The sequence below is a fragment of the Misgurnus anguillicaudatus genome, chromosome 9, assembly GCF_027580225.2.
Source record: "Misgurnus anguillicaudatus chromosome 9, ASM2758022v2, whole genome shotgun sequence".
Lineage (NCBI taxonomy): Eukaryota > Metazoa > Chordata > Actinopteri > Cypriniformes > Cobitidae > Misgurnus > Misgurnus anguillicaudatus.
In genome coordinates this window covers 21,108,351-21,128,475 of record NC_073345.2, presented here as the reverse complement: position 1 = coordinate 21,128,475, position 20,125 = coordinate 21,108,351, and the positions used below count along the sequence as shown (strand labels likewise).

The following is a 20,125-nucleotide window of genomic DNA, read 5'->3' as shown; positions in this document are numbered from 1 at the left end:
GGAAGTTATTTGCCATCCAGTCACTGATATTGCTAATACAGTCCGTTAGCTTAGAAAACTTGTGGCTTTTGCTAGGATGTGAGGAGATGTAAAGCTGAGTATCATCTGCATAGCAGTGAAAACTTTTCTATTTTTCCTGATAATGTGTTATAGAGGTAAGGTATATAACGAGAACAGGATAGGGCCTAGAACTGACCCCTGCAGTACACCGTATTTAACTGGAGAGTGACATGACTTTTCCTCATTTACATAAACAAAGTGGTAGAGGTTGGTTTAATACAATCTTAACATAGTTTTCTAGTCTATTGAGTAAGAACCCTTAAGCTACACTGAACCTTTAATTTCCATCCAGATGCGTAACCCGCAACAACACGCATATGCTCGATGAAACGTCTGTAGGCTACTTTACGAGCGAAAAAGACTCCACACGAAACCACACATGGTACCCTTTTAGAAAGTACATGCAACTTTGCATCTAAAGTATCAGTAGTACCTCAGAGACGCATATTGGTATAATGTACCTAAATGTACATGTACATATTAGGACCTTTTTAACAGATTTTTTCCAAATAAAATGGTACATTTAATATTTGTAATATCTGTACATTTAGAGCATATTCCAATGTATTTTTTAAATCTTATAAAATCTCATTTAAAAATGTAAGACATTCTTATAAAAATCAAATAAAAAAATGTAAGAAAATAAGTTTCTAGATCCAGAATGAATAGATCCAGAATGAATTAGGGTTTGTACAGGCCTTGATAAACTATTATGTAATATCATTCAGAGGTTAAAGGATATTGCTCCAGTGACACTTGGGATATTTTTTTGACAATGTCTTTCTGACAGTGTAAACAAATGTCATGTGTCTTAAATATTGTGACATGAATCTCCACTCATATGTCCATATTTGATAATGATCAATCCACTGATTTTTTTGCTTGAGACTTGTCATCATGATGATCTGGATAATAAATTCACCCAGAAATTAGTCACAGTAAGTGACTGAAAATCATTAATAACAAATTCACTTTATGTTGCATAATGCAGCCTAAAGAATTGGGTCAATTATCAAAGGACAGAACAAAAATATTTCACCCTTTGTACAGTATATAAAGACTAGACATGTGATTCAGCACAGTGTGATAAAGGAAGGACTTTCCAGATCACCTCCAGAATATTTTTCACATTCTTTTAAGTCTTTCAGGTATAAAATGCTACCCTTTATTAGTTTTGTCATCAGAATATATTATTTGTTTATGATTGCAAAATGTTTATCTAGAAAGGACAGGAGTGTTAAAACTGTGATATATTGATTATAAATAGGTCTTTTTTCTAAAATGCTTTTTTGTTTTTGACCTGTATTAGTGTTTAAGGTGGTATGGACAACATCTCCTCCTATTCGTTTTTCACTCTAACAGCTTTGAATGACTACAGCACATCCAGCCGGATCACTATATTCTGTTTTGCACTACCAGGATATTTCTTGACTGTTTTTGTCAATTTAGTCTTAATTTCTATCATTCTTCTGGAGAAAATTCTTCACCAGCCCATGTACATCTTTGTGTGTAGTTTATGTTTAAATGAATTATATGGTGCCACAGGATTTTATCCCCCCTTTCTATATTATTTACTTATGGAAACAAATGTCATTTCTTTTGGAGATTGTGTTATCCAAAGTTTTGCCATTTTTAGTTATGCAGTAGGTGAGTTTACTAATCTGACTGTAATGGCGTTTGATAGGTATTTAGCAATATGTCGACCGCTTTACTATCACACTATAATGACATCTGTCACTGTTTGGAGACTGCTGACTTTTATTTGGATGTTTCCTTGCCTTACTGCATTAGTGATGCTTCTGATGACTCTCAGGTTTCCATTATGCATGAATCAGATAGACAAATTATACTGTGAGACGTGGATCTTAGAGAGGCTTGCGTGTCAAGTCGATATTGCTCAGTTCGTGATGAGTGGAATATTTGCATGTATTAATAATACTATGATTTGTTTTGTGTTTTGTTCCTATATAAAAATAATAATCGCTTGTAAGCACTCTGTACAAAATCACAACAAGTTCATGACTACCTGTTTACCACATTTGGTTGCTTTATTGAACTATGTGCTGTGGTCTCTTATTAATGTGTCATATGTTCGGTTTGGAAGCAGCATTCTGCCTCAGGCTTTTAAAAACTTTATGTCAGTTTCCTATGTGGTTGTTCCTCCTCTTGTCAATCCCATAATCTATGGAATAGTATTAACTCCTATTAGAACTAAAATAATCTATGCACTACAAAAATTAAGAAGAAAAGATAAGGCAGAACAAGAAATTTGAAACAAGAAATTGATAAATTATTATTCATTTCTTGCATAATGGATCTTTTGCTGATATTAAATTGAAGAGAGGCTCTGCATGCCTGATGATTAATGATTGTTATGATAAATACCAAAATACTAAATATGATTTTGTGGTCAGACTGTACAGTATACTGTAAAAATGTGTTCATCATTATGTTATATTAGCTATTTTTCTGCCATTAATCTTTGTCTCCATGCATTGTACTAAAATTCCTTTTCTTCTTCCTAAAAAAGATGGGTAAGTTAATAACCCAAATTCAGTGCATTTGTTTAAAGACAACTTTTCTCTGTTTAATAAAAATAATAGTGTACATGTTTGTATCTATGTCAACCCTGCAAAGAACTTAACAATTGTTTTAATTATTTTATTTCTTTGTAGAGTATTAGGTCTTGTCAGTAAAACCCTAAGCACAGTGGCTCAGTGGGTAGCACTGTTTCCTCACAGGATCTGACCCCGGATAGGTCAGGTGGCCTTTCTGTGTGGAGTTTGCATGTTCTCAGCATGGGTTTAATCCTGGTACTACAGTTTCCTCCCACAGGCCAAAAACATGCAAGTTAGGTGAAATGGAGAACCAAATTGTCCCAACTTGTGTATGTATTAACAGATTCTTATAGCCATAGATGCTGGAATTGTGTGGAAAAAAAGTAATACAAATATTTATTGCAGATTGCAGTTTTGTCATGTGTCCAGATGCATTAGTGTGTATGACATCTCTGAGGCAATTTTGTGGCTTTCCGCCTGGATTTGGCCTACCCAATTTAAAAAGCTTCCCATACCCACATGCAGAGGTGCACATACAAAAGTTTGGTATCATTTTACAGGAAACCCTTTGAAATTACATAAAACACTGATAAAATTGCTAAACATGGTTTTATGTGTTGTCAGTCCTCTAATAAACACAAAAATGAATAGGTGCTTTTTGATGTTTTTTTTCTAAAGTCTGTATTTAAAAGTGTATAACTCTGGCCCTGAGTGGTAACGAAACCTGCAGAAAATATTCTCTTTGATTTCAGCAAATGTCAGCTAACAGAGGAAAATTGAAGGAATAATACCCTTTTTGTATTCAATTTCTGCCTAAAAATATTTAAAGTGTCCCCATAACCACAGACAGTGGAATAAATGCAAATATTTTTATCATTTTGCAGAAAACCCTTTGAAGTTATACATAAAAAGCTGTTGTTTGTGACAAATAATGTTAATTAGGTTGTTTTTCATATGACGAAACACCAAACATCTTTTTTTATGTTGTAAACACTGTCTTTGAAAGTGAATAACTCTGGCTCTGTGTGCTCTAGCAGACTGCAGACAGTTCTGGTTGTTACCAGCAGCAGACAGTAAACCGCGCAAAAAAGAATGAACTCTTTAGCATGTCGCATTCAAAAGTTATTCTTATTTTACTGAAAGGTGTGAAAATACATTTTTCATATAAAAGTACTTTGTTTTGTTTTTCACATATAATAAATAGAAAGGGATTTTTTTATGCACACAACCAAAGAAAATGCTGTGAATGGACTCATTGTTTAGAGTAGGACCTAAGAGAAAAGATGGTGTATAATTTGTAGCTATCTGTGCTATCTGAGGCAGTTCACCCTCAAGTTTCACATATGTTTACAAAAGATGATTTTTACCTCATTATTCATTCGACGATTGTTGGATATGTGATGATAATATAACAAAAATATATTCCTGAGAGTGAGAGCTTTCATTTGATATAAGACTTGCCCATGTTTGTCATACTTGAAAAGTATGTGAATAGTAAATCATATAAAAAATTGTGGGGGGTGATAGTGTAAATTAAATGTAAATAACTTTCTTACAGTAAAACAGGGGGATGCATATCTGCAGAAAGTAGAGATTCTAAGCCTTTAAACAGTATCTCATATGTGGTACTGGGTCCATGACAGACCATTAAAAATTAAAGGAATATTTTATATTAAGTCATAATAAGATAATGTTGGACCCGGTACAGGGTCCACAGAGTCAAACAAGTTTTAAATACAAGTTAAAATTTGAAGAAAAAAAAAAGATTTTCCCTGTTGTAAAAAATTAAGGGGCAGTTTCCTGGACAGGGATTAGCTTAATCCAGGGCTAGGCCATAGTTTAATTAGGGAATATAACTAGTTTTAATAAACATGCCTTACTAAAAACATTACCTGTGTGTATTTTAAGGCAAAACAAAGGGCACTGATGTATTTTAAGATATGTAAGTGCAAGTTGTTTTCAGTTTTGGACAGCTCTGAAAAAAATGTTTTAGTCTAGGACTAGTCTAATCCCTGTCCGGGAAACCGCCCCTAAGTGTTTAAGCAATGCTATTTAAAAATCCGTGTCATATTTGAGCAATACTATTAATGTTTCATGTTTTATTAGGACTGTGAATACATATACATTAATACAGTGAATTTTTAGAAATCTACATCTTATCCAGATGTGCAATGAATGTCACGCTATAACTCAGAGGACATAAATGTAATAATTTAGTGCCATCTTCTGGTAAAAACATATATGGCACCCATTCCTTCTGCATATTGGCAAGTCAAAAATATTGATATACAATTTTTAACTCATAGAAAAAGCTTCACATTTTTCATTTTTGTCTGTGTGTGTGTGTGTGTGTGTGTGTGTGTGTGTGTGTGTGTGTGTGTGTGTGTGTGTGTGTGTGTGTGTGTGTGTGTGTGTGTGCGTGTGTGTGTGTGTGTGTGTGTGTGTGTGTGTGTGTGTAAACTATAACACCTTAAAGAGCACAAGGGTTGATGTCTCGAATGTGACCCTGTCTTTGAAATCCAGGCTAAAGTCTCATTATCTAATTATGAGATTTAATGGGGAGCATCAAAGTTTGATTTTTAACTCAGTGGTTTCACATTCATTTCAATCTTTGACATGACCTTACTTAATCAATATTAAAGGTATCAAGCTTATATTTTCAAAGAATTCTTTATGTAGGATGATTTTAAACTTTTTATCGCAAAAATAAAAGATTAGCTGGGTTTTCACAGACTTGGTCACAAATACTGTACACAGTGCATGCCAGAAAATAACATCTTAAAAGACTCCTGAAGAATTTAGCAAGAAAGGGTGGATAAAGTTTAAGGAAGAGTATAAAATAAACATTAACTACAAGTACATGATAAACAAGCAAATTGTACTAATTTACAAATACTTTTTTATTTAAAAAAAAATGTTAATCTATTATTTGGTAGACAAGAATATTAGTAAATGTGCATTAAAATAATAATTTAATGTTTGCACTTTTTACTACAGTTAACCTTAAGAAAAGTTCCCCATTTATTCACAATTTAATTTTTTTAAGTACAATGCTGCCTTACAATTTTGAGTTATTTAAACTTAAAAATTACTCAAAAATATTTTTAGTTAACTTAGATTTTGTAGTTAAATGAACTGAATTTTTAAAGCACCACGAACACTCCCTTTAATGTTGGAACAACAAATCTTTTTTACAGCGAAATATCTCCCTATAACTCATGACACATTTTTTAAATAACTAAAGTATAAAATAACAGAGAAGCAGAATCTGCTTTTCTTTTCTTCTATTCTGCCAAACATGATTTCCACAGTTTTTCAGTGAGGATTTCTGAGATACCTAAAAAAATGTTCTGGCCATCAGGAAAAGCATGTGTTTTAAATCAGATGATCATTCTATTGTTGATAATTTGTGGTGGTCTGAAACACATGATGGCACTCTGCAGTAAATGCCACTCACAGTCACATACTTTCTGATTATAACAAATGCAAGGACAATATGTTCATTCATTCTTCTGCATAATTACATTTTAACTTAAAGTCTGATTGGAGTGAATTTAATTCAGTCACTCCTCCTACCAAAGTCACTTGCAAAATAAGACTCAGTCTGACCAGAACACAGAACAACCATCATCCTGAGAAATCAACATGAAACCTCAATGTATACTTCTACTGGCTCTCATGGTCATCTTAGTATTGCACAGTAAGTTTTATATCCTTGCTTTTGGTGAAAGATTCGTAGCTTTTTGTAAACCTGAAATTATTATTCTTATCACATTTTTAAGCGAAAAAACAGCAATAATAAAACTTGCTAAATTGTGATGTATTGGAAGTGACAGTATTCATGGATGGCAAAGGACAAAACAGCAAATGCTAGCTGTATTCCTCTAGATCACATTTGGCTGATTCTGTATGTAGATTGTTTTCATCTGTCTGTGTTGATATGTATGGAGCCAAAACATTTAATTTTGTCTATAAGGCAAGGTGAATGAGGCTGTGTCGTTTCCCTGGGGCTGTGCAAGCATCAGTGGAGTTTGCAGACAAGGAACGTGTCTACCTTCTGAACTTTACTTTGGACCATTAGGCTGTGGCAAGGGATTCCAGTAAATTCCAATATTTATAAATTCCATGTAAACAACACACACATATATCATATGCACATATATATGACATATTCTGTGATATTCTTTACACATCAAATAAATGATTAAAAATCTATTTGTTTTTGATTGCTTCCTTGTCTTTTCCAATGCTGTGTATCACATTTTCTTTGAGAAGAAATCAAATCAAGCAGCGATTCCTAAAGATTCTATCATGTGAATTCAATCTTTCCTATAAACAATCTTTTTCCGTCTCTTCTTTAATTCAACATGCCTAAATATTTGATTTGTGATAGTATGCATATTCAGATGCCTGAAGAGGAATCTGTCTTAAGGTTAATATATTACTTGTGTATAACACTAATTGTCATGTAATGGCACTGGCCGTGTGATCTCTGGAGTAATTTTGATTAGATCATCATGTTTTAGGGATGCACATTGTTCATGACCTAAAACAGTTGTCTCTAGGCCTCTTAACTATAAAATGTTTTTTTCTGTACATTTAACAGCACTGATAGAATAATAAACTTGCAGGCTATTGTTTACTTTTCTGTGAATGTGTAAAACCAAATAAACGCATGTAGTCACATCCTTGAAGACGTCATAAACAGTTTTCATGTGTTTGTCACAAGAATTACCTATGTGTGTAAATAGATAATTTTTTCTTTTAATCTTGATGGTTGGCAGTTTTGAAGCACCATTGACTCCCATTATTTTTCCATGTGGAAGTTGATGGCGTTTCAAAACTGCTTAATTCAAGCATTTTCATCTTCCTTTGTGTTCAGCAGAATAACCGAATTTATACAGGTTTAGAATATCGTGAGTGTGAATAAATAATGACAGAATTGTTTATTTTATGTGAACTATCCCTTTAACAAACATAAAATAAATGCATGTTAAAAGTATGTAAATATTAACCAGGTAAATAAACAAAAAATAATTTCTGAAGTCAGCTGCATTTAAAAAACAATACTAAACTGCAATTAGTAATTGATTATACAATAAGAAAAAAAATGGTGTAACTGCACATAAACAATCACCTAGGAGTAGATGTTATAGGTGGATATTAATCAGCAACTGATTTAAATTATTATGTTAAACATATACATGTTAAGATAAAGCATAACATATAAATAATATAGGCTGCAATAAAAAAATATATATATATATATATAATATATAAATGTATTTTGCTGCCCAATATATAAATATTAATTATAACTTCTAGTTTCTGTGTAAACGCCTTAAGACCCGCAAATAAAACAAATATAATACATATATTATAATAAAAACTAACTGGCAAAGCACGTGATAAGAAGCGCATGCACCCCGCTGTTATTTGACTCGGTAACCCACGTGACCGGAAGTAAATACAGTTCCCCGACGCTTCCCGCGCTTGGTCATTTTCAATAACAAGCGTGAGTTTGATGTTACAGGCATTCCCGATATGGATGATCTGTATTTAGACAATATTGACGAATTCATTAATGATCACAATAAGATCGTAAGTTGGTCTTTAATATGTCATTGTTTTGGGGATTTGACAAAGTATAATGCTTGTTATAACTGTATTAATAGCTTACTTAGCATGTGTTCTTTTAACGGTTGCTTCTTTTACACTCGTAACGCACTGTTTAACATAAATTTTCATAGACTTAAATTAGATCTCAGTCGGAGTATTTCGTAAACAAAGCAGATATGTTAGCATCTCATAAACTAAACATAAGAATCAAATGGATCTGTCTTGATACACTGTCGGTTTGTATTTATCCGTATAAAGGTGACATACAAATGGCTGAGTTTAACTCTTGGGGTCCATGTAAACACAGCCAAACAGTAAGTCCCGTCTTTTCAAACTGATGCTTGTTTAAATGTAAGTTGGTCAAGCAGTTGATGGTGCTAACAGCCATGCCCATGTGATATTGCTGTAGGATGTTGTATCATTACTTGGAGAAGAAACGCACTGAAAGTTCAAAAACTGCCCTTCATGCCACCTACCTAGTAACTGGCAAGTCTGTCAAAGATGGCAACACGGTAAGGATTATAAGTAATGCTAATAATATTAGTGATGATGTGAGGACACATTGTTTATGTATTATTATAACTCAAAAAGTAGTACATTGCTTTAGCAAAGTAAAGGTCATGGGTTTGATCCCAGGGTGCACACATAAACGAAATGTGCAAATTAAATGCACTGCCAAATGCATACATGTGATGTAAATGTTTATAGGTTGTAAACAGATGTTTTCCTTGTATTATAGTGTCATAAAGTGTCAGTAGTACGTGAAGACAAGCTTGAAGGTAAGATTGCCAGTTTTGTATCCATATGAGCTTCTCTGACCTCTCATACTACTTTCTTTTGCCCCAGTGACACTGGGTTAAGAGGTGGGGTTACTGCTTTTTCCACGTAATCGTAAATTTTTGTATGGTTGACTTCTTACAAACTCATACGACTTAGCTGTATGGTAAAATAAAATAAAAATATTGTGATATCAGGTTGTTTTTTCCCTTTTAAACAGCTATTAAAGCGAAGATGGACGTTACCATCAGCGTGCATGTGTACAGTGTGCAAAGAGCCGAGCTTAAGGATAGCGCTCCACTTTACAGTACAGATTATGATGCTGTTAAGGAGAATATGAAAAACTGCAACAAGTATGTGGTCCTCAAATGTCCTTTAATACAACTAAATGTTTATGCACATTATACAGACCTTCAAGTATGAAAACAACAGATTCTCGTGTTTTTTTTCCTCAGGTACAGTGCTATACGTTGTGCTGCAGCGGTCCCCTTGTCTTCTGCAGAGCTGCAGAGAGCTCAGGAGTTGGCTTCAGTTCGTCCAGCTGAAAAGGAAATCAGTAAACCTGACCCGAATGAAAACACTTCTGTCTCTAAACCCAGTGCAAAACGGCCCGCGGGCATCATGGGAATGTTTGCTGGCAAAAGCGCTCCTAAGAGCCAAGAATCTAACAAGGAAGTTAAAACGGAGGAGAAAGAGGATTCTTCCCTAGTAAGTGTGTATCTCTGTTGTTTGATGTAGATGGCAGAGAAGATTATGTGTGAACGTTGTTATATTTTCATATGTTTTAGGTTGAAACGTCAAAAACCAAACCAACCTCCAAAACAAACCCCATGAGTAACTTTTTTGGGAAGTCTGCACCGAGTAAGTGCTCTTCTATCTTTTAACTGAACTGTCTGTCACAAAATCCAAATGAAACCTACAAAAATAATACAAATTATTTTTTTCTCTGTGACATTTAAGAAAAGGGGGATGAAAAACCGAGCAAAAGCATCAAAGAAGAGAAAGACGGAGGATCGACGGCATCTGCTGCTGTGAACACGAAACAGTCGCAGGTCTCTCCCAAGTCTGAATTTGGTGTTAAGGAGGAACAGCCTAAGGTGTCCAAATCTTTGAAGAATGAATCCCAAGACACTCGCAGGTAATGTTTAAGGTTATAAAATGTATAGTTTCCCCAGGTGTTGCTAATATTTAGCTAAGTATTTTAAACGTGTTAATACCACTTTCAATATAATGGTCTGATACTCTGTGTCACACTTCTGTTCTTAGTAGATCACAACTTCAGGAGGTATTGCTGCAAATTTGGAGATTTGATCCTTATTTATATGGTTTTGATTCAGTTTCTCTCTTATTCAATATCAATTAGTTATCAATATTTTCGTAACAATATTAGATTTGCAGACATCGAATCCATATTTAAAAATATTTTTTAATGTCAATTGCATATACAAAAATATGTGACAACCTCCTCTTTACCGTCATTGCATTTAAACATGAAATGCTTCCACACATGAGACTTTAATTTTGCCGGTGCTTGCTTCATTTGGCTTCGATTATCTTCTTCCATGATCCTTTTTTTTCCTTTTAAGTGGAGTAACTTGAAAGATAGCAACATATTCAGGACAAGATGCAAAGTACAGTATTGACGTTCCCTAAACTAAAGTAAAAAATCTAGATAAACTAGTCAGCCTCACAAACTGATTAGTCGATTGTCAGACAAATTGCTACAGGGTTCCCACGGGTCCTTGAAATCCTTAAAAGTTTGTGAATCTAGTGGACAAAATTCAAGGCCCTGGGAAGTTTTTTAAAATATACATACATAGATACGGGTAAGTGAAAGTGCTTGAATCTATTTTATGCAAGAAGTTTTCTGGGGAAAAAAATCCTTATTACTCCCTGTGTAGTGTAGGATAATATCATAAAAATTCTAGACTTTTTAAGCACATGTGCTTAACTATTCGCTTTAAATGCCTATATCTTCTGTATGCGAATGTTGATTTATACCAAAATGCTTTTTGCATAGTTGTGTTTGACACATGAAAACATCTCCAGTTATGTATGTAACTGAACGAGATACTGCGTCTCCCTTGCCATACTTCCTGCGTCCCTGTAACGCCATCTTTGGCAATATTTCAGATAGCAATATACTTCCTGGCTCCCGCATCACCCTGTCTTTGTCGTTAAGACTCACCATTGGTTGAATTTAAAGGAATAGTCTACTCATTTTCAAAATTAAAATATGTTATTACCTTAACTAAGAACTGTTGATACATCCCTCTATCATCTGTGTGCGTGCACGTAAGCGCTGGAGCGCGTTGCGACGCTTCGATAGCATTTAGCTTAGCCCCATTCATTCAGTTGTACCATTTAGAGATAAAGTTAGAAGTGACAAAACACATCAACGTTTTTCCTATTTAAGACGAGTAGTTATACGAGCAAGTTTGGTGGTACAAAATAAAACGTAGCGCTTTTCTAAGCGGATTTAAAAGAGGAACTATATTTTATGGCGTAATAGCACTTTTGAGAGTACTTCGACTCGCCTGAAAAGTCCGCTCCCCTTCACACTCTCATAATGGGAGAGGGAGGGTGTTACTGCGCCGAGTCGAAGTACTCCCAAAAGTGCTATTACGCCATAAAATATAGGTCCTCTTTTAAATCCGCTTAGAAAAGCGCTACGTTTTATTTTGTACCACCAAACTTGCTCGTATAACTACTCGTCTTAAATAGGAAAAACGTTGATGTGTTTGGTCACTTCTAACTTTATCTCTACACCCTATGGAAGCGTCCCCAAAGTGACCCAGCGCGAGTTCCCTCGAAAGGGAACTGTAACAATGTATCTTTAAAGGTAACACAATATAACTTTGCTCTCACTTGAAATGTGTCCCCACATTTAGTCCTTGAATTTGAGGGTATTGGACCTGGAAAGTCCTTGAAAGGTCCTTGAATTTGAAGTTACCTAAGGTGTGGAAACCCTGTGCTAGTCGATAAGTTGTTCATAGTGATCTATTTTATTTGTGACGCTGCCTGTAAAAAAAATCCTGCTAGTCTTTTTTTTTAGATTTGCTGTTTTCTGCATAAAATCATCCTCCATGTAAAGAAAAAAAAATCTAGATACAGTATCTTTAATATTAACTGAATAAGGTCATGTCAAAAATTGAAACCATAGTTAAGTGAATGGTTTTAATCAAACTTTAATTCTCCTAATCTCAGAATTTGATTTTGAAACTTAAGCCTGGTTTTCACCGACAGAGTCACATTTGTGTCTATAGTAACTTTAAATTAACGTAAGCTGATGTAAATGCGTGTTTCCTTTCAGTAAAACAAAACGCCCTGAGGTTCTGGACAGTGATGATGAAAACGTGGAGAGCCAGCAGAAGAAGAGGCGGAGGATAAAGAAGCCTCAGCCAGACAGCAGTGATGATGACGGTAGGGAAGAAGGACAAACAACAGGCTAAAGTCATGCTTTGTAGATTTGAAACAATCCAGATGAGGCTTCCTGTGACCCAAAACGAAAACAAAGAAATAGGTTTCCCCTCTGGGCAGGAATCTGAATGAAATATTAAAATTGCTCTTTGACAAACAAAAGTTAATTCATAACATGCATTGCATCTTATCCTTTTCATTTGGTGTCCCTCCCTATATATGTTTTTGTATGTATATTTTATTATATGTAAATATAATGTCTCTGCTCACTCTTTTATTTCTAGTTGTGCCAGATTCTCCACCTGTGCCTAATGTACAGACTCCCAGCCCTAAAAAACAAGTAAAGAGGGAGCCTGTTTCACACCAAGAAGTAAGAGTCTTTAACATTTTAATAAAAACAGTCCTGCAAATGGCATTTTTAGGTCAAACCCACAATTTCTTTGTAGAGTGTGTTCTGAATTGTCATTAATTGTGTTTTTGTCTCCTTCAGGAGAGCTCACAAGTGAAGAGGAGGAAAAGGAGGCGTGTCTTAAAGTCTCGCACATTTGTTGATGAAGATGGAGAATTCGGTAGGCATCTTTTAAATATGAATTTTTCCTTATGGTCCACAGTGATCAACTGTGGGGTTAAAAGTCTAAGCAGAATAATTTTATTCATTGACTTTTTATGTATCCTTAAAACTTCATGCATCATGTTTTTGTTACTTTTGCTGGCAATTTAAAACACATTTATTTTTGCTGGCAAAAACCTTCAATGATTTGATGTAATATATTATATAAATACACTATGTGTTTGTGCAAGTTGAGCGCTGTAACTATTTATAGAAGATGTTTGTTTTTACTTATTTTTTTTTATGCGGAAGACCACGAGCAGGAATGTTGGAGGTTGATTACTGTTAATGTGTTTGTACTTGGCATCAGTACTTGTCTTATATTGCACATTCCTTAATGCTAGACTTTTTTTTTGTTCTGGAAAATTACCACACAATGACATTTTGATCTGGATTTTTTTACTGTATGGGGTACATTTTTGTTGCTTTTGCTTTGAATTGCATGCATGGCAGACTACCACTTAGAAATGGAAAAAAAATATGAATTTAAAATATATTTCCCCTGACAATTAGCTAAAATCAATGACATAGAGAGAAAATTGATCCAGAATACAACTAACAAATGTCTTTGTTTTTCTAGTGACTGAGAAAGGTTACGTGAGTGAGTCTTACTCTGAGAGTGAAGACTCTGAAGCAAACAGTCAAGTCAAAGACACAGTCTTACCCAAGCAAAAACTTGGACAAAAAGAGGATGAGAGAAAAGAAAAAAGTCACAAGAAAGCTTCAGCAGCAGCAGCTAACAAATCAACGAAACAGCCGTCCATCATGGGATTTTTTCAGAAGAAGTAATTTTTTTTTATTTTTGCCTTTATGAATTTAAGCACTTGCTCCGCAGTGATGTACTTTCACCATGAACCACATAAGTTATAAGATGGAAGTATATCTTCTTTCTTATTGAAAGATTCCTCAGAGACATCAACATCAAGTTTATTTCTCCCAATATATGAACAAGCGTCTGCTGTTTCTTGCAGGACTTTAAGTTCTGTATCTAATGTGAATCTATTGCAGTAATACAGCAGTCCCGCTGAGCTAGCAGATGTTTTAAACACAAGTCATAACTACCAACACTTGACCGTTTCTCTGATGATGCTGTATTTGGAAACTTTCCCAGGCTTTTGATGTTACCGAAAAATCAGAAGACTGTCAAACCTATTTTGTCATTGTCTGTGACCATTTTTCTGGATAATAAATCAACATTTATGATACTTTTCATCCCCTTGTTTTCTTGGAATATGTGTTGAAATTAGCCTGACCTTTATGAGGTCTCAGGTTTTTTAAATCTGATTTGGATCATTTCAGAAAATGTATTTCTTGTTCGGTTCTTGTAGCTAAACATCAGTTGTTTTGTGCTCTAAACCTTGTACTGTATTTCAATGTGACATCAGTTTCTGGCATGATGGTTTAGTTGATCTTGGATATTTTATCAAAACAAAACTTACTGTGTTGGAATGGCATGCCTCTGGAAATACGTATCAAAATCAGTCAAAGCTCCTCTGATCCACTGCCACAGACATGAAATTGAGCATTTTTGGCCAAACCATTTTTCCTCCATAAACTCCTTCTTTTTCTCTGAGAAAAGGCTCCTAACCTTAGTATGAGTATGGCTTTGGAGAGTAAGCATTGTGTGCGAAAAAATGGAAGAACGATGTGTTCTTTCAACGATGTGAACAACTTAGACCACACATACACAATAATCATTAACAAGGAAAAAATATATGAAATATATAACAGATATATATTATAGTTTTTTTTTTCCTGGTTCATGATTATTGCCTACTTGTGGTCTAACTTGTTCTTAAGTTTTTGCAAACATTTAAGAAATTTTAGTATGAAAGTTTTTGTTGATTCATGATTTGTTAGTTAAAACGTCCAAAAAAAACAAATTTGTGCGTACGCATGCTTGGTGAATGAGACCCATTGGTTTGTTTGATTGCATAGCTATTGTTAAAAATGTGAGTAACTTTCCAGCTGAAAAAAAATATTCATACAATTTAATCCATTTTTTTAAAGTAAATGGTTGCAATAAATTTATTTAAGCTACATTTAAACAAAAGTTTTTTCTTTTATTTTTTAATGTAGCTTAAATAAATTGATTGCAACCACTTACCTTAAAAAATGAGTAAATTGAATGAATCATTTTGTTTCAGTGTAGGTGCACTTGTTCTGCAACCTCTTGAATCGTGATTCTTTTTGTTTGCAAATAAAATGTAAATGGATATATGGAGAAATGTACATTTCAGCCATGAATACAAAATGCTACCAATAAATTAACTACAATAAAGTAATAGGCAAGTAAATAAGAGCCCCATCATCTTTTACGGTTGGTTATTACACAATATTTCAAAAAGATGCAACAAAGAAATAATTTTTTTTTATCTATTTCATTTATTGGTTTTGGCCACTGTACGATTTCAATTGTATTCGGCTTTCAACTCGGATGTGGAACGCATTTTCAGCCCAGGTGGAATAAATCAATAGGAATTTTCAAAATATATCAAGTGAACCCACATTATTGAATTCAAACTGCCCTTGAGGACTCTTTTTATTGTTCTAGTCTCTTCTCTTCATGTAAAATACATCTGACAAAAGCTTTCTTCTGGGCTTTTGGAAGTTCTGTGTAAAAGAATGTATTTAAAGATCCATAATAACATGTATTGAATATTCACATTTAATTAGTTACTTAATATTAACTTGTTTGACTCTTTAAACTTTCCACAATGTTAACTTGCAATGTGTCAGTGTACATTAAGTCAAGATGTTTGTCATTTATAAAGTTATTTTATGTTTTATAGGCTTTCTTAAAAGTGTATTAAGTAGAAAACAATTAATATAGAAAATCTGAATGTCTTTTCTCCTTTTAAGTAAAGGCAAATGAGAATTCTCCTCATAAGCTAGTTTTAATGCCAACAACGCATCAAACATTCATCAGTGATTTATTTCTCTAAATCTCCTCCTGCTTTTCATGCTCCTAAAGAATAAATCATTGTTTATTAATTGAGAGCAGATTCTTACGGTCATCTGACTGCATCGTACTGAAATAGAAAAATCTGCAAGACGTGATTGGAAAAGGCAGAGAGTACATTACCTCTATAGAGTTTGATTTCTTATGTGCTATATTTAGGGTGCATGGTACCTCACATCTGGACGTGTCTTTGAGCTGTCATGTGTGAAAAACGTATCTGTTTCCGATTTTCCAAATGAAACCGTGTTCATTAAACACATTGAAACCCTATCTCTGTGCTGACGTTGGACTGAATACAAGGCCTGATTATCTCTAAAACACTTCAGTTCATCATTCATCACCATGTCACATTAGTTAACCTGCCATATGACATCCATCCATCTAGTTAATTACTGGTTTCCATGGCAAAGACTGGCAAGTCTGTTCTCACTTAATTTGGTGCCTTTTGGGAAATTTTACCCTTATTCATTTTTACTATTGTTTTGACAATACGTTTACACTGCTTACAGTGTTTCACCAATCATAATGTCAGCACAAGCAAACTTTTCTACTTACGTCCCACAGCTGAATTTTTATTTAATTAAATGTTATTTCTGTAGCACTTTTTTACAATATAACATAGTTGTATCTTTACAGCAAAAAAGTACTGTACAGACAATACACAGACTAGATGAGATTTATAGATTAGATGAGACATTAGCCTGGATTTCAGGCAGGGTCACACACTTTGACAACTACATTGAATTTAAAAAGCACCTATTGTCCGATTCACGTTTTTAAATTTCCTTTGTGTATTATTACATGTTAACGATATGCAAAAGGTACAAACCCCAAAGTAAACGATGACGCAAGTTATCATCTCTAACGTAAATCTCTTTCTTGGACTACAACAAACACACGGACTGTAGGCAATAGTTTACCTTGTGGAATTGGTAATGTAGAGAAGATTGACATCATAATTCCACCCGCTTCAGATTTACAACCTGTAAAGCCTGATTTATAGTCGTGCGTAAGTTCTACGCCGTAACTATGGCGTAGGCTATCCGTAGCCTGTGCATAGCTCTACGTAGCCTGACGTGCACATCGCAAAAATTTTAACAGCGCGTTAGTTCTACGCGGACCGCAAACGCTGTGATTGGTCCACCAAAACTGCCTACCAGCGGTTTGCGCGTGTGTTTGCACATCGACGCGGAGGACGACACAAAAGTATAAATGAAAACCGTAGGACCTACGCACGACTATAACGAGCCCTTAAGTTAACTCCTGTTAGCAACCAAATCTTTCAAACATGGTCACATTTCCGGCTGACGTCAGAGGTAATCAGGCCAATCGCAACGTTCAGATTAGCTGGCCAATCAGTGACACACAGCTTTTTAAATTGTGCGTTTTAGGAAGAGAGTGAAATCGGGAGCTACAAAAATGGACGATATGTGAAAAATAATGTGCTTTTAACCAAAATCCATGCGAACACATTGTATTATACCAAATATACAAAATAATGCTATTTTTTAGCAATGAAATAGGTTCTCTTTAAACCATTTTACACTATTGTTTATCTGGATCAGGATGCAAAGTCTCAGGTCTGGATTGTTTACAGTAGACTGCAGTGTGATTTATGACTGGCTGAAATGATCAGGCAAAACACAATTAGGCAATTAGAGAAAAGCACCTATGAGGATTTCTGAAGTATTTTCAATGGCACATTAATTCACAAGTTAAATGAACACCTTAATCAGCTATGAAAGCAAACACACCCATCAGAGTTAATTATCTTAACCCAGTTTAGCTGTTGCTTGGAGACTGTGAATCTGGAAGGCAACGTGCTGAGTAGAAAGTGCTGGCAGAAATGTCAGCTTGACTTGAGCCTATAACTTTTGCACTTCGTTCGGTTAGATATTTTGAAGTTTACTAAGTGAAATATAACCAAATTATATATAAAATGTTACCAAAATATTTATTTATTCATGTATTAATGTTGTTGTAGAATTCTATATGGTATTATTGCAAAATGCACGTATCCTACATTAGCAGTACCAACTGCGAAAACGATCGGATAATTGTATTCATAGCCCTATCAAACAAGTATGTGTATACATTTTCCTAAAACATATATTAGCTGTCTGTATGTCTCAGAAATGAAGATACAAAAGTTGTCATTTTGTCATTAGAGGCAATGCTGTTTTAAAAAAATACATCTTTGTACCTAAAGGGTGCATACACTTAAAATGCTTGGTTGAAAATAATCCAGCATTTTTTAGTTTATGCACCCTTTAGGTACAAAGGCGTATTTTTTTAATTATGGGGTAATTTTTTTTTTTTTTTTGCCCTTTTAGTCCAAGTATTCAGATGTGACCTAAGTCGATCGTTTTGCTAATGTATTTAACAAATATGTGCCAAGAGATGCTCGTGTTTGCCAGATACCAGGGGCGTAGCCACGAGGGGGCCTGGGTGGGCCTTGGCCCCCTCATTTACATGTCTGCCCCTTTCCAATTGCTTAAAATAATATAAATAAAATAAGAAAATGTTGATTTCTTAGTCTGATTGACAGCTGTATTCAAACTTGATTGGATTAGATCATGTCACGTGTTGTTTTGCATAAATTATGCTGTCATCTTTGCATGAGAGTTCATTAATATTTGGTGACAATGCCAGCTGGCGCGCAAAGTACAATATTACGCTTTTTTTAAAAAGCACGGAAAGATGAGCAAGAAGAAGAAAATGTGCCATCCATATCATCTGAGTACTTCATGTTCTGCTGAAATGGTGATGTAAATATGCTGTTTAAATGTGTACAGGTGTTAAGCTGTTTTATTTATAGGTGTTACGCTATATATATATATATATATATATATATATATATATATATATATATATATATAAAGAGAGAGAGAGAGAGTTGCCCCCTCATTTTAAGATGGGACCCCCCAAAAATTAAATTCTAGCTACGCCCCTGCCAGATAGTCGCATAATCTCATGCGTAATCAGAGATTACTGTTAAGGGAGTGCTTGCGTGTATTTTGTGAACGTGAGCGTCTCTTTTATCATAAACGGTTTTGACGCGTGTGCAGCAGGCACTTATTTTGACAAAACACGTGATGCAAATGGTTCACATGACGCAACAAACACATATTTTGAAAACGCAAGCACTCCGAACACTTATTTTAAATTTGCGCCTCTCGGATGAGCAGTCACGAGCCGCCACTGATAAATACATAGCACATGTAAAGGTCTTGCAAAAAAAAAAACTGAATATATGGTGTTATTACAAAATGTACATACATTAGCAGTACCAACTTCGAAAACAATCGGATAGTTGTATAAATTTTTTCATAAAACATATATTAGCAGTATTAACAGAGAAAGTAGCTGACTGCATTTTTAGTTTATGCACCTTTTAGGTAGGCTACACAGGTGTATTTTTTTAAATTATGGGGTCATTTTTTTTATTTTTTTGACCAAATTATCCCTTTCAGTCCAAGTAGTCAGATGTGTCCCAAGTTTTATGCACGGTCGTTTTGCAACATATAACATGTGCCAAGTGCATTCGGTTAGTACCATTATTTTATTTTTGACGGATGTGGCTTTAACTTTGCATAAGTTCCTCAAATACTACAGGGTTAAATTTTCTTAAAACTGTGCATATTAGACGCACTAACCACAAAAAAAGATCACAATGAAATATTTCAATCTATTGCAGGCCCTAATAAAAACATAACTCCAGTGACACTTCGGCATCCAACAATGGCAAACAAGGCTGAGCAGGAAAACTCACACAGAGAACTGACCCGTTCACACAGAGATCTGCTCCCAGCTGTTCAGACTGACAGAGCCAAGACTTGAGCATGCATAGTTGAATGTCATTTAGTGGGAATTCAAAACCTTTAGCCAAAAATAAAGAGACCATGTAGGTGCCAACCACCAGTAAAGTAACTTTAAGAACAGTTGTTAGGAGTGTCAGAAAGATCTCAACTGTGCTCAGATTTTATAATGCTCAGATGAGGACTTTGGGGAGAAACCTCAGTTAACAACTAAAGTCTGTTAAATTAACACAGACATAACGTGTAATCTTATTCACAAAAGACTCTTTGTAGAACAACGGTGAGAGTATGGATCAAACCC

The 20,125-nt window shown here is 34.6% G+C and overlaps 3 protein-coding genes across 3 annotated transcripts; all 3 read left to right on the top strand.

Moving 5' to 3' along the window:
- The first annotated feature begins 1,382 nt into the window (after window positions 1–1,382).
- LOC129423290 (olfactory receptor 2K2-like) lies at window positions 1,383–2,333 on the top strand. Its single transcript, XM_055179540.2, has one exon. It carries the CDS (start codon window positions 1,383–1,385, stop codon window positions 2,331–2,333), a length of 951 nt encoding a protein of 316 aa, XP_055035515.2.
- Window positions 2,334–6,177: 3,844 nt separating this feature from the next.
- On the top strand, window positions 6,178–6,999 carry defbl1 (defensin, beta-like 1). The gene is made up of 3 exons (XM_055180877.2): window positions 6,178–6,318; window positions 6,595–6,718; window positions 6,865–6,999. The coding sequence occupies exons 1-3, from the start codon at window positions 6,264–6,266 to the stop codon at window positions 6,887–6,889; spliced, it is 204 nt and encodes a 67-aa protein (XP_055036852.1). The 5' UTR covers window positions 6,178–6,263; the 3' UTR covers window positions 6,890–6,999.
- A 1,069-nt stretch (window positions 7,000–8,068) lies between these two features.
- On the top strand, window positions 8,069–14,254 carry pold3 (polymerase (DNA-directed), delta 3, accessory subunit). The gene is made up of 12 exons (XM_055180849.2): window positions 8,069–8,219; window positions 8,496–8,551; window positions 8,647–8,749; window positions 8,977–9,016; window positions 9,235–9,367; window positions 9,470–9,722; window positions 9,803–9,875; window positions 9,975–10,152; window positions 12,328–12,437; window positions 12,719–12,804; window positions 12,925–13,003; window positions 13,625–14,254. Exons 1-12 carry the CDS (start codon window positions 8,163–8,165, stop codon window positions 13,831–13,833), a joined length of 1,377 nt encoding a protein of 458 aa, XP_055036824.2. The 5' UTR covers window positions 8,069–8,162; the 3' UTR covers window positions 13,834–14,254.
- The last annotated feature ends 5,871 nt before the right edge of the window (window positions 14,255–20,125 follow it).

Excerpts from the sequence above, each read along its gene's own strand:
- LOC129423290 (XM_055179540.2), top strand. The coding sequence starts at position 1,383 with ATGGACAACATCTCCTCCTATTCGTTTTTCACTCTAACAGCTTTGAAT.
- defbl1 (XM_055180877.2), top strand. The coding sequence starts at position 6,264 with ATGAAACCTCAATGTATACTTCTACTGGCTCTCATGGTCATCTTAGTA. Across the intron at positions 6,319-6,594 it reads GGTCATCTTAGTATTGCACA|GCAAGGTGAATGAGGCTGTG; the intron begins GTAAGTTTTATA and ends TTTGTCTATAAG. Across the intron at positions 6,719-6,864 it reads GGCTGTGGCAAGGGATTCCA|ATGCTGTGTATCACATTTTC; the intron begins GTAAATTCCAAT and ends TTGTCTTTTCCA.
- pold3 (XM_055180849.2), top strand. The coding sequence starts at position 8,163 with ATGGATGATCTGTATTTAGACAATATTGACGAATTCATTAATGATCAC. Across the intron at positions 8,552-8,646 it reads CATGTAAACACAGCCAAACA|GATGTTGTATCATTACTTGG; the intron begins GTAAGTCCCGTC and ends ATATTGCTGTAG. Across the intron at positions 13,004-13,624 it reads TGATGAAGATGGAGAATTCG|TGACTGAGAAAGGTTACGTG; the intron begins GTAGGCATCTTT and ends TTGTTTTTCTAG.